Source organism: Maylandia zebra, linkage group LG7 (assembly GCF_041146795.1).
Source record: "Maylandia zebra isolate NMK-2024a linkage group LG7, Mzebra_GT3a, whole genome shotgun sequence".
Classification (NCBI taxonomy): Eukaryota; Metazoa; Chordata; class Actinopteri; order Cichliformes; family Cichlidae; genus Maylandia; species Maylandia zebra.
The window spans coordinates 49,114,230-49,133,538 of record NC_135173.1 but is presented as its reverse complement, the minus strand read 5'-3'; the positions used below and the strand labels follow the sequence as shown (position 1 = coordinate 49,133,538).

At 41.8% G+C, this 19,309-nt stretch overlaps 1 protein-coding gene across 4 annotated transcripts in view; it reads right to left on the bottom strand.

Moving 5' to 3' along the window:
• prrc2b (proline-rich coiled-coil 2B) overlaps positions 1-16,133 on the bottom strand; it is a 28,059-nt gene extending 11,926 nt beyond the window's left edge. The window contains exons 1-17 of one of the 4 annotated variants that reach the window (XM_014413536.3): positions 15,953-16,133; positions 10,416-10,593; positions 10,127-10,304; positions 9,711-9,813; positions 9,314-9,377; positions 9,002-9,145; positions 8,103-8,416; positions 7,839-7,963; positions 7,572-7,735; positions 6,488-6,575; positions 6,227-6,395; positions 5,245-5,584; positions 4,957-5,147; positions 4,075-4,258; positions 3,697-3,904; positions 1,412-3,451; positions 1,064-1,230 (exon numbers count right to left, since the gene is read on the bottom strand). In XM_014413536.3, the coding sequence (XP_014269022.1) occupies positions 1,064-1,230; positions 1,412-3,451; positions 3,697-3,904; positions 4,075-4,258; positions 4,957-5,147; positions 5,245-5,584; positions 6,227-6,395; positions 6,488-6,575; positions 7,572-7,735; positions 7,839-7,963; positions 8,103-8,416; positions 9,002-9,145; positions 9,314-9,377; positions 9,711-9,813; positions 10,127-10,304; positions 10,416-10,530 (4,594 nt within the window). In that variant the 5' untranslated portion in view covers positions 10,531-10,593; positions 15,953-16,133. The remainder of the gene's footprint in view (positions 1-1,063; positions 1,231-1,411; positions 3,452-3,696; positions 3,905-4,074; positions 4,259-4,956; positions 5,148-5,244; positions 5,585-6,226; positions 6,396-6,487; positions 6,576-7,571; positions 7,736-7,838; positions 7,964-8,102; positions 8,417-9,001; positions 9,146-9,313; positions 9,378-9,710; positions 9,814-10,126; positions 10,305-10,415; positions 10,594-15,952) is intronic. The other 3 variants (XM_023155191.3, XM_076886551.1, XM_014413537.3) reach the window with 3 other exon arrangements.
• Positions 16,134-19,309: the final 3,176 nt, after the last annotated feature.

The following is a 19,309-nucleotide window of genomic DNA, read 5'->3' as shown; positions in this document are numbered from 1 at the left end:
AGTGCTGAATCGCATCTGTACCTGTGTAAAATGCTCCATTAATACATTTTACCGTGAATTAAATTACCCCACCTAAAATGTAAAGCTGCTAAAGACTTTCTCCCAGTTTAAACCTAAAATATGAGACCTTTCAATTAATTTTACTATTTAAAAATTATTAATGGTATTCTCACTGCACCTAGAAAAAAAATCTGTTATTCTGCTGTCTGAAAACAAAAAAGGAGGTCACCAAGACTCAAGCTTTTTTTGCTTTACGAGACACACCTATAGTATCAATTTCAAAATCCTGTGTTTCCTTGTTCTCAAGTTATCGCTTTCAGAAACTTGTGTCCTCACCCCCTACACCAGCATGGTAATGGCGCCTTTTACAGCTGAGGGGTAGAAATGTGTATATAAAATATAGCATATGTGAGCACAGAGAGTGAGAGAAAAAAAGAACAGACGTCAATTGCAAACAGGAAGCCAGCGCACTGAAGTGAGATAAAAAAAAAAAAAAGAAAGTAGCCCACACCAGAACTTCTTTATTGCTTGCAAATCTGTTTCCACCACCCATGGTTATCCCTCAGCATTAAATTTTCCCCATAGCTTTGGCCTGTGGGCATGACATCAAAGTTAATCATCATGTTAGCCACGTTAGCTGGGTTGCGTGCAAACAGGATTGTCCTACTGCTGTGGGGACACTGCCATAAAAAGTTATTTACTAACTTTTCAGCTTGTCAGGGGACAAGAGCACATTAGAGTACTATTTGTAGGCCTCACACCTCTAACACGTTATCTGAGTGTTTAGTTCTCAATCTATATTAACAGACATGAACTTCACCTTGGAGTTGCTGTTCTGCAGCTGTGCAACTTAATTTTTAAACAAGTTAGTCTGATTCCACACATGTTAAGAAAAACAAAATCACATAACACAAACAAGATTCAAGGGGATTAGAGGAATGAATGAAAGCAAATGTGTTTACAGTATTTTTAACACTAAAACTACACTATTGCCAACACTTTGTTTCCATCAGAGTGCATTCCCTATGCATTCCATAAAGATGTGAAAGAAAGTTGGACTCACTTGGGTAGCTGCTGAGCTCATATGGGGACAGTGGTTCAGTGATGTCTGTTTTGACAGGTCCTGGCTTCAGCTCCTTGTCTAATTTCTTCCCAGCGGGCTCAATGGGCTCCCTCTCTTCTGGCAGCTGCTCTATGCTGTATACAGAGCCTGACTCATCTGGACTCCTGCTGTGAACAGGACATAGAAAAAGTGCTTAAATTGTGTGTTTTTTCCAAAATAAACCAAATTGAGTAACTGAAAATGGTGTCCTTGTAATCAAAATTATAGTCATCATCATACAAATAACAAAGTGTTGTTGGTTTCTAAGTAGCTATAACAGACGACTGGTCAGTAAGTTATTTGCCTCACCTTTTACAAGAAGTGCCTCCGTTCTGCCAGCTGTCACTCCTGTTCGATGAGGTGGGGGGATTATCAGGTGCACGCACCATCTTGCTTGCGTCCAGCAGTGATGGTTCTCCTTTCCTGTTCTGCCGTTCCACCAATGGTCTCTGACTAGAGAAGCTTCTCTTAGAAAGCTCCCTCTTCTCACTGGAGCCTGGCTCCTGGCCAGAGTCTGAGGGAATATCGCCATGGCCCTGTGTAGCAATGCCTCCACCTCCACTCCGTTTCTCTCTCCAGTCACCAAAGTCGCTGTTGTCTGAACCCGTCTCCCATTCCTCTGTCTGGCCATGCTGGCTAGGACGTCCAGAGTAGTGGCCACTGGGCCAGTTATCATCACCAGTGCTTTTAGAATGACCTGGCCAGGGATTTGCAAAGTCCCCGTTTATGAACTCATCACTTGTCCACTGATTTGAGCCAGGTTCACGCTCTTGTCGTAGACGACGGAAGCGCGGAGGCTTGTCTTGACGTGGAGGACGCCTTCTCCTTAAAATCTGTCTGTCAGGGTTCTCGCTGTCAAAGTAGTATTCTCCTTCACGCTCCTCTGTTCCATTTTCCATGAAGGAGCCAGTAAATTTAGGAGTGTACTTGAGAGCGTCACGCTCAACTGGGGGTCTGCGGGAGTAAGCAGTCTCTGCTCCAGGACCATAACCATTTTCTTGCATCGAGCCGCTACTGCTGCCACTAAATTGAGGCCCACGGCCCCTCCATGTAGAAATATCTCTAGATCCTCCAAAGCTTCGACTGTAACTACCAGTGGTGTTCAGTCGTGGAGGCAGCACCCGATTTCCAAAGCCTCTGGTGACCTTGGTCTTTTCTCTGGAATCTGGGGCAGTCTGATCATCTGTGTACACCTTGTTGGATCTCCAAGACTCTCTATCAGCTTTACGGACATCCCCAGACTCTGTATAGCCTTCTCCATTTTCAGATCCTTTCTGGCGACGCCTCTTGGGAAGTTCCTCATACTCTGAGGCTTCACTCAATGTTTCACTGACATTTCGCCTACGGGGTTTGCCCCTCTGAAACTCCTCGACCTTGATTAGATCCCTGGGTGGTGCTCGACCTCTGCCTGCTCGCTGAGTGCTGCTGCCACTGCTGTTGTTATTGTTGTTATAAACACCTCTGAGATTATCTCCACCGCGGCCACCGCGGGTTCCACCTCTGGAGTTAAATTCCCGGAAGCCTCGACTGCGGCCTCTACCCGTCCCCCTCACTGCACCAAAGGCCTGTTCTTCATCAATAAAGATCCAGTTATTGCGCCGTGGTGCCTGGGGTTCTCGGTTCTCCTGACTGTCTCTAAGTGACTGGCTTTTAGCACTGCTCCAAGTGTTCTCCTTGGGAGAGTCATCGCTGTGGGTGCTCAGAGGTCTGTCCATTTTACTGGGAGCTGGAGACTGGCGCTGCCTCTCTTCAGGTTGTTTTTCAACCACAGGTGATGCAGAACGCCTATTGTTGGCAGGCTGGTTGTCTTTCTTCAAGTCATAAACGTTAGTAAGGACTTCTTTCTCCAGGCGGTAGGGGACAGGCTTCTCCTCAGGCTCAGGTTTAGGCTTTTCATTCTCCTTGTCTTCCACTTTGAGAGCCTTAAGAACTGGTTTCTTGATGGGACCAGTTCTGCGTATCAAGGTGCGTCCACTAGCCTCAGATGGCTGGTTGACACTACTTGAACTGGAACTGGCTTCAGACCACTGGTTTTGGGCACTGTTAACCCCTCCGTCTTGTTTCTGGCTACCATCTCTTTTCCAGTTGTCTGTGGAGCCATCTAAGGCCTCGTCGTGGGATTCAAGGCCATCTTTCAGATGCTTGTCTCTCGACTCTTGCTTTGGGTATTCACTATCTGAATAATTCTGAGAGAGGTTCTGAGCGGTGGTGAGCAAGCCTTGGTCATGTTGTTCTCTGTCTGAACCTCTGCTCTGATAACTGTGATGGGGAAGATCATCTTGAGTGTGGGACAAACAATCACTGGCCCTCTCTTCATAGGAGTCCTGTTGGGAAGAGGCCATATCACCTCTGTGGATACGAGGAGACATTAAAAAAAAAAAAAAAAAAAGATTAGGAATGAAAAAACCAGACAGAGGCCCATTAACAGAGCCTCATGCCCTTAACAACATATATTCCATTAAAAAAAAAAAAAAAACATGGACTTTACAGCGTTGAGGAAGGAATTATTAAAATGCTCAGTTTCACAGATTAAAACACAAGAGGGCCTCATGCCTTAATTTAAGGACTGCAGAATTCGAACAAAATAAACTTACCTGTCATCGGGATGTCCGCTTTCCGAGCTTTCACGCTGTCTCTGGTAAGGTGGAGTAAAGCTACGCAAGGGGTAGCCATCTTGATTCCACACTGGGTAAGGCTCAGTGGAAGGCGCTCGTCTCTCCTGAGGCAAGTTTGGATGGCATCCCTCATCAGAACCGGGACTGTTCAAGTGATCTTGGTGCATCATAGGTTTTATCATTCCTGCTGAAAATCAATCAATCACATATTAATCATGTTAAACATGATTTCAGGTGTGTCTGTCCTTCCGTTATTGACTGTATAGTTTGTTTATACCGAAACAAATGTGTCTGGCCAAACCACCTGTTATTTGTTTAAATTTAATACATATAAGTATATAAGGATTTAGTAATTACCAGGGTAGTAGTCAACAGGAGACCGTCCCTGGGTCATGCGGGGATCCATGAAAGGTGGCATCATCATCCAGCGCGGATCAAAACCAAGGACATGTGGAGGGTAGTAGCCCCGCTGAGTGTGGCTTGACCCTGATGGATTAGGGTGACCTGACTGCTGCCAATGCTGCATCTTGAACATTTGTTCCTTTAAAATCCACACAATAGACATTCAACAAATGGGCAAAATTGACACTGTCTGTTTTGTGTAAAATGAGACAAACTAATTGAAGACATTTCCAGGCTAAGCTAACAAAGTCAGCAGGATATTGTTCCCCATTTAGCATTCATAACAAAAAAATCAAAGTACATTTATTCTCATATATTTTAGAATGAACCAAGAAGATGCTGGAGATTCTCTTCTCAAGAAATTAGACCTAACGTTCTAAATATCCTAGTTTCACTTCTCTAGCACAACCCCATCATGGTCAATATCAAAGAGGCTGTTCTTTATGAAGGTGACCAGTTCCAACACACAAGCTGTACTTGCCTGGGCTGCCCAGGTGTATTAGTGGCCTAATGCCGCATAATAAGGTCAGCAAGTAAGCCATCTCTAAGAGATCCTGAATGCAGTAACACTAGAAGTTCCAGATGGCTAATTTGTGCCTCTGTAAAGCTGCGGGGAGTTTATGGTTTTCACCCGAATATACACCATAGGCTACTGTCACACATTTGTTACATTATTTATAGATGTTTTAGTGCAGCTCCTCATTTCCTAAATCTCTACAACCAAGGTGGACAGTGCAATGTTAACATGACCATGGGCCACATTATTAAGAACAGTGCAATGAAACCAGAATTCTCCTTAATTTGGAGTTGAAGCTATTGGCATCAGCTGGTGCTCACCTGCTGCTGGTGGTGTTGTGGTTGCTTTTGAAAGCGGGGTGGCACTGGTTTGATTGGCTGACGCCCACTGTAGTCTCCTGATGGTGAGGAGGGCTCTGGGCCATCGTCTTCACTGCCACGGTAGGTAGAGAAGCCAGACTCTTCACGGTAACTATGGCCAGGGGAAATGTCCGAGGGACACTCACTTCCATCTGGAAATCGTGATAAAACACGCTTGAATAGTTGCATTTGTGCATTTTTAAAACTATATTTTATATAAAATAAAAAAGGACTAAGGACTCTTTTTACCTTTTGTGCTGTAGTGCCAGTTATCATGGTGGCTTCGACTCTGTTCCCGACTTGGGGACAGTGGAACTTCTTTTCCCTCTACCTCCTTCTGGCTGTCATCCGTCCTTGATGTCTGCCTTTCAGTCTTCCCAAATTTTTCATCCAGTTTTTTGAGCTTTTCAGCACATGCTGCCAGACGTTCCTCACGAGCACGCCTCTCTTCCTCCTCCCGCCGTCTTCGGGCTCTCTCAACAGCCTCAGACAGCTCAGGCGACACATACTTGGCCCTAGCTGGTGCCTGAGACTGCCGCTGGTGATCATCCTGGTCAGCAAGTGGGTCTCCTTGGTTTCTCTGTTGGACCTAAAGGAGTTAAAGGGGAGGAACTTGAGTGATGAAGATTATTCCTTACTTTTTTTTTTTTTTTTTTTAAGGAGGTCCATTAGATTTTATTTCACTCTAAATTTATTTTGGGGGGGGGGGGGGGAGAAGGACTAGCAACTATTTCTCCCAGATTAGTTGCTACTCAAACTCGCTGTTACCCGTAGGACACTTGTCCTGTTTCTTAAATTGCATATCCTATAGTATCTCTTGCTAAAATAAACAATTACCCTGGGAACAGATAAAAGCTTTGTTTTTATTGTAAGACATATTTTAATATTGTGGAATCTTTAGCTTATTTTAAATAAGTGGTTTGACAAATTTTCTACAATGAATTGCAACTAACAAACACCAAACGGACTTGGCAAATGAAAAGTGCTTAGACATATCACTATGGTTACCGCAAGGTCATATCTCCTAACTCGCAATGACAGACTCACTTCAGGGTATGTAAAGGCAGACAGCTATTCATATGCTCTACAGTGGTGTCTCTAACGTTCCACAGTCACAAAGGAATTAAAGAAAATGGTGTGTTTTGACTGTGATCATCATAATAATTTGATCTTAGGTAAGTAATCTCAAAAGAGGGCTGAAATGGAAAAACACTGCCCTGTGCATGGTTACCTGGGTGTCTGTGGAGAGATATTTGCCGTTGGTCTTCCTGGGAGGCTCGTGGTGGTGATGCTGGAAAGAGTAACTCTCTTCTGGACCCTCTTGTGGGTAAGATGCCTCCCCCGAGCTAAGGGAGGAATGGCAGTCCCGCTGGTTATCTCTCTCCCTCTCCCAGTCAGCCCTATGAAGAAAAATAAAGCCAGAAACATTTTTAAATAAAGACAAAATTGGAGTGTTTAGAGTAATAAGCAGCCTTTAGGGACGCGCTCTCACCAGATCTTGTTTTTGTCACTGGAAGAGTGTTCTTCTTCATCATCACTAAATTTGAGCTTCTCACTATAATCAACCTCCTCATGAAGTCCTGTGGGCAGGGGGAAAACAAAACAGTCAGTCACAGTGGTGAATCAGGGTGAGGTCTAAACTATACTGTCCTGGCTGTATTTATAGAGTGAGGTAACACTAGCTGTGAGGTTGAGCAGACAAACAGTTTGTTCTCCTGGGTCATGTTTGTATTGTGAAGAACAGTCACCCTGTTCTTTAGAATCACAGTTTAAAACAACTCTTTTTTCCCCATTTATCTGTCAGACTGTGGTGAATAAGTCACTTGACTTGCTCTAAACAGGTAGGCCGACATCCCATTTATTTAACAACAGTCAACCAGAAAACTGTTATTAAAAAGCCACAGTTGGAACTGGATCTCATCAGCAATTGCCAAATTATACCGAGCTGGTATTTGGTTTTCATAGTACATACAAAGCCCATCTGATTGCGTCCTCTGTGGCTTTGCTTTGGGAAATATACACATAACCGTTCGCAGTGTGTGTGAGGAAGATTAGCATTACCCTAAAGTACACAGGCTGCACCATTGAGGATATGACGAGATAAAGAGAAAGCACCACTCCAAGCCTTTAACTGGAATCTCTTGATCATGTTACACATTCAATAAAGTAACATTAACATTTATTTTCTTACTTATAAGCCACAGACATATCATGCATCCGCAGGGTTTTTCTTCCATATAAGAAATTTTAATGGCCACTAATGAGATTGTGACCCTCTCCCAAAGGAAAAAGATCACTGTGACTGCAATTTAAAGCTTGCAGTCAAAGTGAAATCTACCGTGAAATATATTTTTTGTTAAAATGGTCAAAAATGATGGGAAATACTCATCACCTTCTGTAAGATAAATTAACAGACTGATCATGTATAAGTCTATGGCCAACAATGAATACTAGAAAGTGATAAATACAGCATTCCACACATAAAAATATAAGGGTGAAAGATATTCACAAGCTATAGAAGAATCTCACAGTGAGAAAGTGTCTGGGACCATTACACATGTCTAAGATATACTGACCAGCCCATCCATCTTCACAATCATTGTCAAGCTCATCCAGATCCTTCAAATCCTCTGGATTAATAATGGCTGGGCGAACTGGTCTGTCGGTAGGTCTACGGATAGGCTGTGAAGAAAGTCGAGGCGCAGCACGGACAAAGCGATTCTCTCTCCTTACGTCACCACTGCAATGAGATTATGGCAAATTAACAACTGCCAAGTATCCCAGATCTCTATGTCAAACTGCTGAAAAATGGATAACTACTTGGATATTTAAAATGAACTTACTTTACAAGCTCAGGTTTGGCATAGCTCTGCCTAAAAGTAGGTTTGCTGTCAAAACGGGCAGGGGCTGCTACGGTGGTGGGAACATGGTCTGTACCCGTAGCTTCACGTGTCTCTTTAGAGCACATCTGAAAACAGCAGCACCACACGGAATGATCATATCAGGCATGCAAATGCCAAACACTCTGTTTTAGATTGTATCTAAAAGTAGGCCATGTTGTTTTCTTCCACAATCACCTGTAATGTTATGAGTCATACATTACTTACAAAGGCAGGCAACATGTCATGGTAGACAGCAGTTGAAGTGTGATGAAGCTGGTACTGCAATGCAGTAGGGACGGCTGTTCTGCGGACAGGCTGAGCAGGTCGCAGGGAAAGCTCCTTGGGGTCAGGGCCTGGTGACGGAGCCGTCACCGTATTAGATGAGGTGGTGACTGTGGCGGAGGAGGGGTGAGACGAGGCTGGAGGGGTGCCAGTCTCAGCCAGGGCAGTGGCCTTACCCTCAGGATCTGCTGGCAGGCTGAGGGTCAGGGATGAGGGCTGAAGGTTCCTGCCACCACCTTCCCTCCAGCTTGTCACATCTAGAAGTAAAAAAGGAAAAGGGGGAAAAAAATTAGAGGACCAGACCAAGCTAAACTAATAAAATGTCTAAAGCCCTGTGAAATTAGGAACTGCACTGAATTTCAAATAGCAATAGGTAACAACTTTCATTGAAAACAAGCAATGACTATAAATTAAAAACACATCCACTGACCATGTTGTTTCATCTCATCTCAATGCGGTAATTTCAAGAACTAATTGCAAGTGAATTAGTTCCATACTTTTTTTAATCAGAAATATTTAATCGAGTTCCCAGCCTGCATAGACAGATCATGGCCAAATGTGAGGGTGGGTGGTGTGAGCCAGGAGTCGTTAGTAAGAAAGTTGTCAGATTTCTGCTCTGAAAGACAACTTGCTTGGAAACTATGCAAGTAAATGACATCAAGAAGCATGAAATGCAGGTTAGAGGAACCAAAAAAAAAAAAAAAAAAAAAAAAACGCCCTCTTTCCTGTATTTCTTAAATAAAGTAATGTCTGCCAGTTTAAAGCTTTGCCTTCCAGGAGGTGTTACCTTATCTGTGAGACTGCCAATTTTTAAAGAAGGTGATACACAAAACATAAGTTACTCTGGGGGCGGAGGCTTGGTCCGGGCCCATACGACGGATCGAAGCCGCTTCTTTCCTTGCCAGCCCTGTCCTGTTCTCCAGCTGCCTTCAGTGTGGGAAATTCCTCGTGAGAGAAGGGCTGAAGTCGGTTTGAGGCCCTTGAACCTGATGTAGACATTGAAAGACACCGCATAAAGAGAGATGCTTGTCTGAGCTGAGCAAACAGAAAGCCATTTTCTCAACTGGGGTTTGAAATCTGAACAGCATACTGAACACTAACTGCGTGACATTTCATTTTAAACAGACTTTATTCTGAATTAATGAATGACTCACCATCTTGCTCTACTGCCTTTCCATTTAGCTGGGCCCATTGCTTTGGTCCACTTGTGTTTGTGTTCTGTGAAAATTAAGAAACCAAAGTCACCATCCCCACAGACCTAATGGAAGTTTCTCTACCTTTGAGGCACAAATGAGAAATTATCTTAAATATTCACAACCTTTCTTGTTCAACTTGGTAGTGTGAGCTTTCCTCCATAAAGAAGGTATAATTCTTTGCTCTTCTACCATTATTAGTCTTCATTAGAATATCCACTAGACACTCATTTGTATACGAGTAGCTCTCAATTAGCAAATAACCGAAAACACTTAAACACAATCAATGTGTTAATGAAAATCTGCAATAAATATATGACTGAAGCAGATTTATAAGCATACGTATACTCATACACACCTCCTGGTTGGCTACCGGTGAGGACTTCTGAAGATTGGAGACAGATTTCTGCAAAGGCAGCGGCGGCTGCAACTCCGGCAGCTGTGGTGTTGATGCAACAGAACTACGAAAAATAAAAAGACAACTGTGAGAAATCAACCCTCAAAAGCCTCTAAACTGCTTCTCTTTCTTCCTGGTGAACAGCTGACTTCTATCAAGATCAAAGCTTTAACTTATTTTATCCTGACACTGATCCCTGAAAAATATGTGAGTTTAATGTCAATGTTGATACTTCAGGAAGGACATTTCCATTTCAGCCACTGTAATCAACTAAAAAGGGTGTCTGAATATAAAACATTATAGCATAATTAATTTACTTGACAGACATATTTTTATTTTTTAAATCGGAGAAAGCGGGTCTATAAAACACGCCTTACTTCTTTTGATCGGGTTGTTCCTGCTTGTTCGCCCATCCTGTACCGTCTTTGGGCACTATAATCACGTTGGGATCGTTTCCTTTGTTTTCAGACTTCAAGCTCGGCAGATGAGCTGGTGGGGGCATACGCCGGGCTGTGGCCACTTTACCAAGACTCTGCAAGCCATGTCGCGGAACTACTGGGAGGCAAAACATGTAGATAAAGAAGTAGGACCAACATTAGTAAAGGGGCTTAAACTAGATAACAGATGAAGAAAAAGTATCGAGTGGAGAAACAAAATGAGCCTTACCTGTGTTTTTCTGAGTTTCTATTGATTTTCCCTTGTACTTATCAAATAGGCTGAGTGAGGAATACTTGCTTTTTCCATCCTTGGACTTGGTTATTTGCCCCAAACGATCGGACATTGCGATGTAATGTCATCTAGTATGGAAATTTTTCTTTGCGCCTCTTCCCAGTGCCTTCTGATTCTAAAAAGAGGAAATGAAATATCCACCTTAGTACAGAAGTCACCCAAGGAAAAACCAAACCTCAAGAATAAACAATGTTAATTCACAACCTTTGTAAATATTTAGTGTTAATCTGCCAATATAGACCAAACCAATAACTATACAACACAGCACACTGTAACTGAGATATTCTACATGTAATACTGGTTTACAAAATACCCATGTAAATAAAGATAAATGTTCACAGGAATAATACACATGAGTAAACAATATACAAGTTAATATAATATAAATATTATATATTATTAATATCAGTTAATGCACTCCAAGTAAGCCAGTAGGGCATGTAAGCAAAGTGTGAAACCAAAACAGCCATTAAGTCACTTAGAAACAATTTTACAAGTCCCTGAAACTGCATTATCTCCAGAAGAGATTAAGTGGTGTGACATTTTGATGGTGTTTGATGGTGGAGAGAGCATCAAACACATGTCCCAAAATCTTCGGTTGGTTCAAGACCCACTGACAGCATATGATCGAAACACTTTAGTGATATCACATCCTCTCTGGATCGGTCCACGGCTCCCTACAGAAATGTTTCATCAACTCTTCCACTGAATTACAATGACCATTCACACTGAGGGAAGAAGAAACCCAAACCATGGCAGCAAAAATGCCTCCGACATCATAATGAAACAAGGTCACCAGATTCCCTTAGTGTGGGTGCCAGGGGTCAGGGTTTTATTTTAATGCGTCTCTTTACCACATGTATAGGAGTTTCATAACCTAAAACCTACCAAGAACCAAAAGACCAACACATTTTGGTGTGAATTGTGTTTTCGATATATCAATAAATAATGAGGCCAAGTAAGTATTCCACAATACCCATATGGTGAACTGTGTTAACCAACACGAAACGGCTACAAATGGCAATTCATTTATTTAAGTGCTAAAAGTAATTTTATACTTTCCAGCTAGACTCAACAAAGATGGCAATGCTTCTGCAAAGGTATAATTAACCACATAAAAACACATTTTGTGTAGCGGAAACTTTATCTAAATGCAATTATTTTGAAACCACTACTGCTATTCTTTCTTTGAAGCAAATATCCCCTGTCCACCATCTATTGTGGACATTCACTTGAGTTTTGTTTTTCCCTTCTATCTGACCTCTGAACATTGTCAGAAATGTCTTTGAGGCAGGGACAACAACAGTTATTTACTGAAATTGTTGTACAAATAAATTTAACTGCACCTCAGAAGCAATGCAGGAGATAGGCTCTAAAATCCTTGTCAACAAGTTGTTCACTGCAAATTTCAATCCAATATATAGTACTGTCAAATTTAAAGATGCTCCCTTCAGACACCACATGTGTTACAAAGAACAAGTCTTTGGGTGACAGGAAATACTTGAACAACTGTCCTACAACTGTAGAGCAGGGCAATTTGACCAAAAATATTTATCATGAAAACATTTGAAAATTTGCGATAACGATATAACTGACGATATAATTGACACTAGACGAAATACTTTACAACTCCACAACTTTATTAGTGCAAAAAAAAAACAACAACAACAAACAAACATCAATGTATTTTCACTTAAACAAGCAGCTGTTTTTTATGTGCATTAAAGTTATATAAAAATTTAACAGAGCAAATGCAAATTCCTTGCTGACAGTTTAACCTAAAGGCATTTCCAGTGGAATTTGGCCGACATATCCTCAGCATAACCATGTATAATATCCACAAAACTTAAAAAGAGGTTACGATAACCACAATGCTCCGACAATCCATCAAGCAGTGCGGCTTCGTAGATTAGCAAAGTCGTACTAAAACATTTGACAGATTTTCGAGCGCCGTGTACATAAAATCATTTCAAGGTCAGTAAAAACAATCAGAATTCATACATAAGGCACACAGGATTATAAGGGGCACTGTCGATTTTCAGAAAAATCAAAGGATTGATTGTAAGTGTGCCGTATTTTCCAAAAAACACGGTAATAACGACGGCCCGCTAGCATGCTCTACCAAAAATAGTGCTTTGTTGTGTATCTGACGGACGAAAGCCAAACCAGTTCCACACCACTGAAGTTGCAGCATTTTTACAAACCACTTCTGGTTCATCCGTTTCATTCAGCGATCCACTTTCGCTGTTCTTATTCTCCGTCATACTTTTTCCGCCATGTGCGTATGAAAACAAAGGCACTGCGCATGTGTGTTTTACCCATATTCTATCGCGATATTTCATTTTCTTATCGTTGCCCAACATTATACCGGTATTACCGTGAACGGTATGATATGGCCCAGCCCTGATCTCAAGTCAACATTATTCAAGTGGTTTATCACATAAACTTGAACCACAATACTGCCATCTATTCTGATCCCTGGGTAGTAGCTGCATATGTGGATCCATCTGCTGTGGTGACCCCTTGTGAATAAGGGAAGTGCTGAAAGAAGCTTCTATATGAATCATGAAACAAGGTAATACAAGAAATCCATGAGTGTAGTTTTTACTGTGATACACTAAATTTCTTCTGAAGCGATCCAAATCTGCTTTGTAACTCAACGTGTTGTTTCACATGATTTTACACATTTTTTTCCTGGTGAATTTCTGCACATTTTTTAAATTGCCATTTCTCATCTATAGCAGGAAAATGTATTGAGGATATGGTTTAAAAGAGATGTAACACCCGCCCAAAAAAGAAAATTTACACTATCAACGCACAGACCTTATGTTTTAGTACGCATGCATAGAACATCTTTATGCAGTCTTCAAATATCTTCTGCAGGTAAACATCAGCCAACAAAACATTACGGGGTGACTAACCGTGAGATACAAAACACTATAAACTTTAAAAACATCAATTACTCTCACAATATTTGAGCTAAATAAAAAAAAAATGCAGAGCTTAAGACAGTCTCTAAATGAATATCTGATATTATGTCCAGGTCGATGTCTAGTGCTAAAACCAAACAATGCCACCAACTTTCAAGAAATTATCAATAACAATGTCATCCTATGTTAAGCCCAGTTTTCCCCTACCATTTCAAGAAACACTGATCGGGGGAAAAAAATAATCCCACCTCACACCAATTATTAAGCACATCCCTATGTTTTTTTTTTTTCCTTTTATGCACTTAGGCCTACATTGCCACTTTACCACAGTAAGGTCCTGACATGAATGATGGCTGCAGGTTTAAATGTAAGCATGAAGAATGGTTATCTGTCTTTAATGTGTTCGCCTGATGTTAAACCGGCAACCTACAGGGTGTACCGGGGCTTTCACTCAGTGACAGCTGGGATGGGCTCAACCACTATCCCCACAACCCTGAAATGGACCAGCAGCTAGGAAAATGGATGGATTTTTATGATTAATAGGAAATAGTTTACACTGAAAACAGTAAGCCAGTATGATTATTACAGCCAGGAACCTTGCTTTTGGTATGCAACATATTGCTTTTAAAAAAATGTTTCAATATATAAAAATACATGTGGCACTGTGTCCCAATATCTCAGAAGCAGTTGTCTTGACACCTAATTATAATTGCCAGTATTGCTAAATATCTCTGGGTAACAGAAAAAAAAATTTATGCAATCCAACCTGAGAAAAATAATGTGACATGTTAAATTCAAATCAAACTCAAGCATGTCCATATTGACAGGAAGCAAATGTTACAATGCCAAGAATTCCTTCTCTTTCCTGGCTAGTTCAAACTCCATTTCCATCTATTCTTTATTCAGTGTTGAACTATTCTGAACAAATGATGGAGGTTTGCAGAAACTATCTAAATTTACAGGATACTTTAGTGAGAAACATCAAGTTAAGCTGACAGAAGCCATAGCATGAACAAAACTAGAGATGGCTTATCAACCCCACATGTAAACAAATAGTATTATGGTGACTTACTTTTTCGGTGTGATTAAGCAATACACAACCTTGGTAACACAGTTACAAATGTCTTCTTTGTCTTCATTTAAACAGTTTCATGTATTCTTTTTTCCAGTGTTATAATTATTGTTGTTGTGCTTGGTCAGTCTTTTTTCATGATGGCTACATGAGCAGATTTTTCAGTGTTGGATAACACAGTATCAAAACAAAATACATCTTGATAGATTTATAACAGGACACAAGCACTAGTGTATACTAGGAGTATTTTCATGTGTGAATGAAATTAAGCAGGTTTCAACCATCAGTGGATAGTTGATTATCGTATTTGCAAATCTAAATAATAGTAAATATCATTTGAAGCTAACACCCGTCAATCCATAGCACAGTGGAGGCCGCTCGGTTAAAAGCTCCGCATAGGCGTTTTACAAAGACTTGTAGCCATAAATATGTCCATCAAGCTAAATTTAGTTATGTAATACACTCTGTTATGGTCGCTCGCACTACTCCAAAAAAACATAAAATCTACCAACCTCTCCAAACACAATAAATTTTTTAAATACATTGAGATGTGTAAGCTAACGCCTTGACGGCTAACGCTAGCTCCGCCTTGACTTTGTGTGAATTTCAAAAGGCTACATCCACCAGAAAACCCAAAGAAAACACCACAAGCAATAAAGTGGGCATTATGTAATCGTAAAACAAAAATTTGGACTGGATTTTAGTTTCACCCCGAGTTACTGTTCTTATTTTTTTAAGCTAGCATACATGCTAAGCTCTCCAGCACAAAACTGACATTAGCGAGTGCTGCACAAAAACAAGAAAGTCAAAGGCTAATGCAATCGTTTAGACTACAAATCGATCGTCTCAGGTCTGTTTAACACACCTATCAAGACGGGCTAACTGTCTGTTAAATTGCAAGAGATTCACACAAACGTTACCAAAGATGTAGCGGCTACTACTCGGCGACAAAATGTGCTAACTGCTGGCTATGGTTATGTATATAGCAAATGGTCGTAGTGAGGATCCTGTAGAGTCATCTAACTTCACAGTTAAACGACGAAGACACACAAAAAAAATGTAAACTGCTACTTTTCTGGGGTTTTTTTCCCCTAACAACGGCTCTAATTTAGCTTCAGCTAACAGCCTTAACTCTGGCAGCTTGTTGGAAAATTAGCGAAACGCCAATCCCGTAAAACTTCCAGTGATGACAAATTACAACTGGTGTTTTTTTCAGTGCTTCTACAGTGGTGCTTTTATTACTGGGGATATACAGGCTTTTCTGTGGAAATTCTCTATAAAATACTCTGACCTGTGCTTATTTTTTCCCCAATCCCGCTTGGCTTTTTGAACGGCCTGAACACAGCGATGGGAATGTAGGACAAGACGATTAAAAATGGCTGCTGCCAGGAACAAAGCAACAATAAAACTGGGCAGCGGAGAAGACGAGCGAACCGGGAGCTCCCACGGAGCTATCTGCACGTATAACTCACCGATTCAACAACTTGGAGTGTCTTCTGATCAGTGACGGTGAGAAATTTCCACAAAATGTTGTCTACTCAAAGGATGGCTTGCGATTGTACAGCCGAATCTTCTTTAGGTTTAACCGATTGCAATGTTGTTGCTGGGGTCCTACCCGGCCTGAGAATGAACAGGGCAGAGTGGAGGCTGGATCGGATCGGCTCACTACGTCCTACGTCACCGAGGGACGTCGCCAGCACAACATCGCCTCCTGTCGTTTAATTTCAGAAATCACAAAAACACTTCCCTTGATATTTCTAGGCCCTTAACCCCCAAAAGCCCTTTTTGATTGACCCCTACACACGATAGAATGAAGCACAGCAGTTTTTTAAAGTATGAAATAGATTTTTTCATAAATATTTTATAGTGAATGCGGTTAAACTGAGAGATATTTAAAATACAAAATAACAAGACAACTAGGAGATGTTATAATTTGACTCACACCTGTAATTTTATGATGGAGGCATTGATTCATCATAAATTGAGTGTAACAGCAGGCTAATGGTTCCTCTAGGTGTCTTCAAAAATGGATGTACTCCTCTTTATGCACTGAAGAAATACAGAACTTCTTTTCTGGATCACTGCTCCACCTCACCCTAGCATTCTTTTGTCACACCAACCCTCTGCATGTCCTGTTTCACTACATCCATGTGATCTTCTTCTATTCCTTTAACCAAAATATGAAATCTGTCTTTACATTAATCAACTTCTTTCAGAACTTTTGTTACACAAATACCAACGTGTTTTACCACAGGGATGTCAAAGAGTACACTGTGTGCACGTTTATGAACAAAGAAAAGTTTATGTTTTCGGATACAGAGACCTTTGAAAAAATTCCATTGTCTTGAATCATCATCTGAAGTTCATCCTTGAGCTGCCTTCTGCAGTCTGGCTTGTTACAAGCTGTTTTCTTTTTATTATTATTCTCACAGTTCTTTAAAAAATGAAATAGCCAGCAGCATTAAAGCAATTTTGGCTGCTTAAATGAATAGTCCTTGGTGGAAACACTAAGAAACCTTTCTTTAAAATGCTGATTAAAGACCAGATTAACTTCAAAGTGAAATAAATCACAGACCTGAAAGCCTACTAAGGAAGGCCGGGTATTTGACAAACGTGTTATTAAGCGAGCATTGTCAAAAACATAAGAGATAAGGTCTTTATTGTCATTGCACAGTCATACATAGTACAACAGTACAATTAAACTGGAAAACTGTCCCACGTCGGCACTATGTACAATACAACACAACACAGTAACTTAAGTAATAAAAAGAAGAATAAGTGTATGTTTATTGCACATTGTTATTATTGCACCATGTTATTAATATTATTATTGTTATTGTTGTCCCCCCCCACCCCCACAAAAAAAAAAGTCCAGGGAGGTAGAATTCAATGGCACAGCGGTAGAAGACGATCAGCACCTCCTTCTTCGGGTCCATTTTTCTGAGGATTCTCAGAAAATGGAGATGCTGTTGGGCCTTCTTTAAAACTGCCGAGGTATTTGAGCTCCATCGGATTCCTGTGTCTATGTGCACACCCAAGAACTTGAAAATGGAAAATGCTGACAGGCTGCATCAACGGGGGCCTTCCTTCTTCTGAAGCCGACTACCAGCTCTTTTGTCTTGGTGATATTGAGATCCAGGTTGTTGTCTACACAACAATCTGACAGCCTCTTAACCTCAGCTCTGTATGCCGTCTCGTCTCCCCCAGAGATGATCTGCGAACTTAATGACTGCATTGTCTGGGTGGGAACTGAGGAAAGATAAGGCCCCACTCTAACTCTGTGTACACGGTCTGAGAGGAAGTCTCTGATCCAGCGGGTGGTGTGGAGCATTGTAGCAATGGTGTCTTCAGTTGATCTGTTAGCTCTGTATGCGAACTGGAGCTGGTCGAGTGTGGGTGGCAGGCAGGACATGATGTGACGTCGGACCAGTTTCTCGAAGCACTTCATTATAACAGGTGTTAGAGCAACTGGTCAGTAGTCGTTGAGGCTGCAAATGTTGGTACGCTTTGGCTGTGGGACAATTTTGGCCGACTTTAGGCATGGCAGGATGCAGGACTGGGACAGTGAGGCATTGAAGATTTTAGTGAAGATCCCAGCCAGCTGGTCTGCACATTCTTTTGGAAACCTTCCGGTCACCCCATCTGGACTGACGGCCTTCCTGGGGTTCACCGCCCTCACTGTGCGCCTCACGTCATGTTCCTGCACCATGAGGCTTGGGCTGTTGCTGCCGTCTGATGTTTTAGCTCCTGCTGCCTCTAGTCCCTTCACCTCAAAGCGTGCTTCAGCTCCTCCGCAAGCATCGCGTTGCCCTCAGTCAATGTGGTATTGCCAGGTTTGTAGTTGATTAGTTCTGAACTCCCTGTCATATCTGTCGTGAGTTGTTGCTGAAGTGGTCTTCAATCCGCCTCTTGTACGCTGCCTTGGCCTCTCTGATACCTCTTTTCAGCTCAGATCTGGCTGTACTGTAATGCAATAACATCACCGGATCTGAAAGTGGCGTCACGTTGCTTCAGCAAGACCTGGACTTCTTTAGTCATCCAAGGTTTCTGGTTGGAATACACTCGGAGATGTTTGTCACAGTAACACTGTTGATACATAAGTTAATATATGAGAGCACTGATGTTGTGTGCTGTTCGAGGTCCTGGTGTTCAAACACACTGTGCTTTCAAAACAGTCCTGCAGCTGATGTGATGCACCTTCTGGCCACCTTCACAGTCTTTCTGGCTGGGGGACTCTCCTCCCAAAAGGAGTGTATGCAGAGATCAGCAGCATGGATATGTGGTCTGACAAACCTAGATGTGGTAGAGGGGTTGCTCTGTAGCCTTTTTGGATGTTGCTGTAGGCTTTATCCAGTGTGTTTTTCCCCCTTGTTGCACATTTAACATGCTGTTCAAATCTGGGGAATACTGACCTTAAGTCAGCATGGTTGAAGTCCCCAGCTATAATGTGCACTGCGTCGGGATGGGAGTTCTGCTGACTGCTTATTGCCTTGTCCAGCTCCTCCAAGGCCGAGTTAGCGTTAGCATCGGGTGGTACATACATGGCCGTTACCATGACGACAGTAAACTCGCGAAGTATGTAGAATGGTCTGCATTTCACAGTAAAATATTCCAAATCCGGGGAACAGTGGCGGTCTACAGTCTTTGTGTTTTTGCACCAGCTGTCATTGATGTAGATGTATAAACCCCTTCCTTGGTTCTTAACGGAGTGGCCGTTCCTGTCGTGATGGTGGACCGTGCGGCTTGCTAACTCAATAGCTCAAGTCTCTGTGAGTAGTAGGATGCTGCTGTCCCGTACACACTCGCTGACTACGTCGGAGAGGAGATAC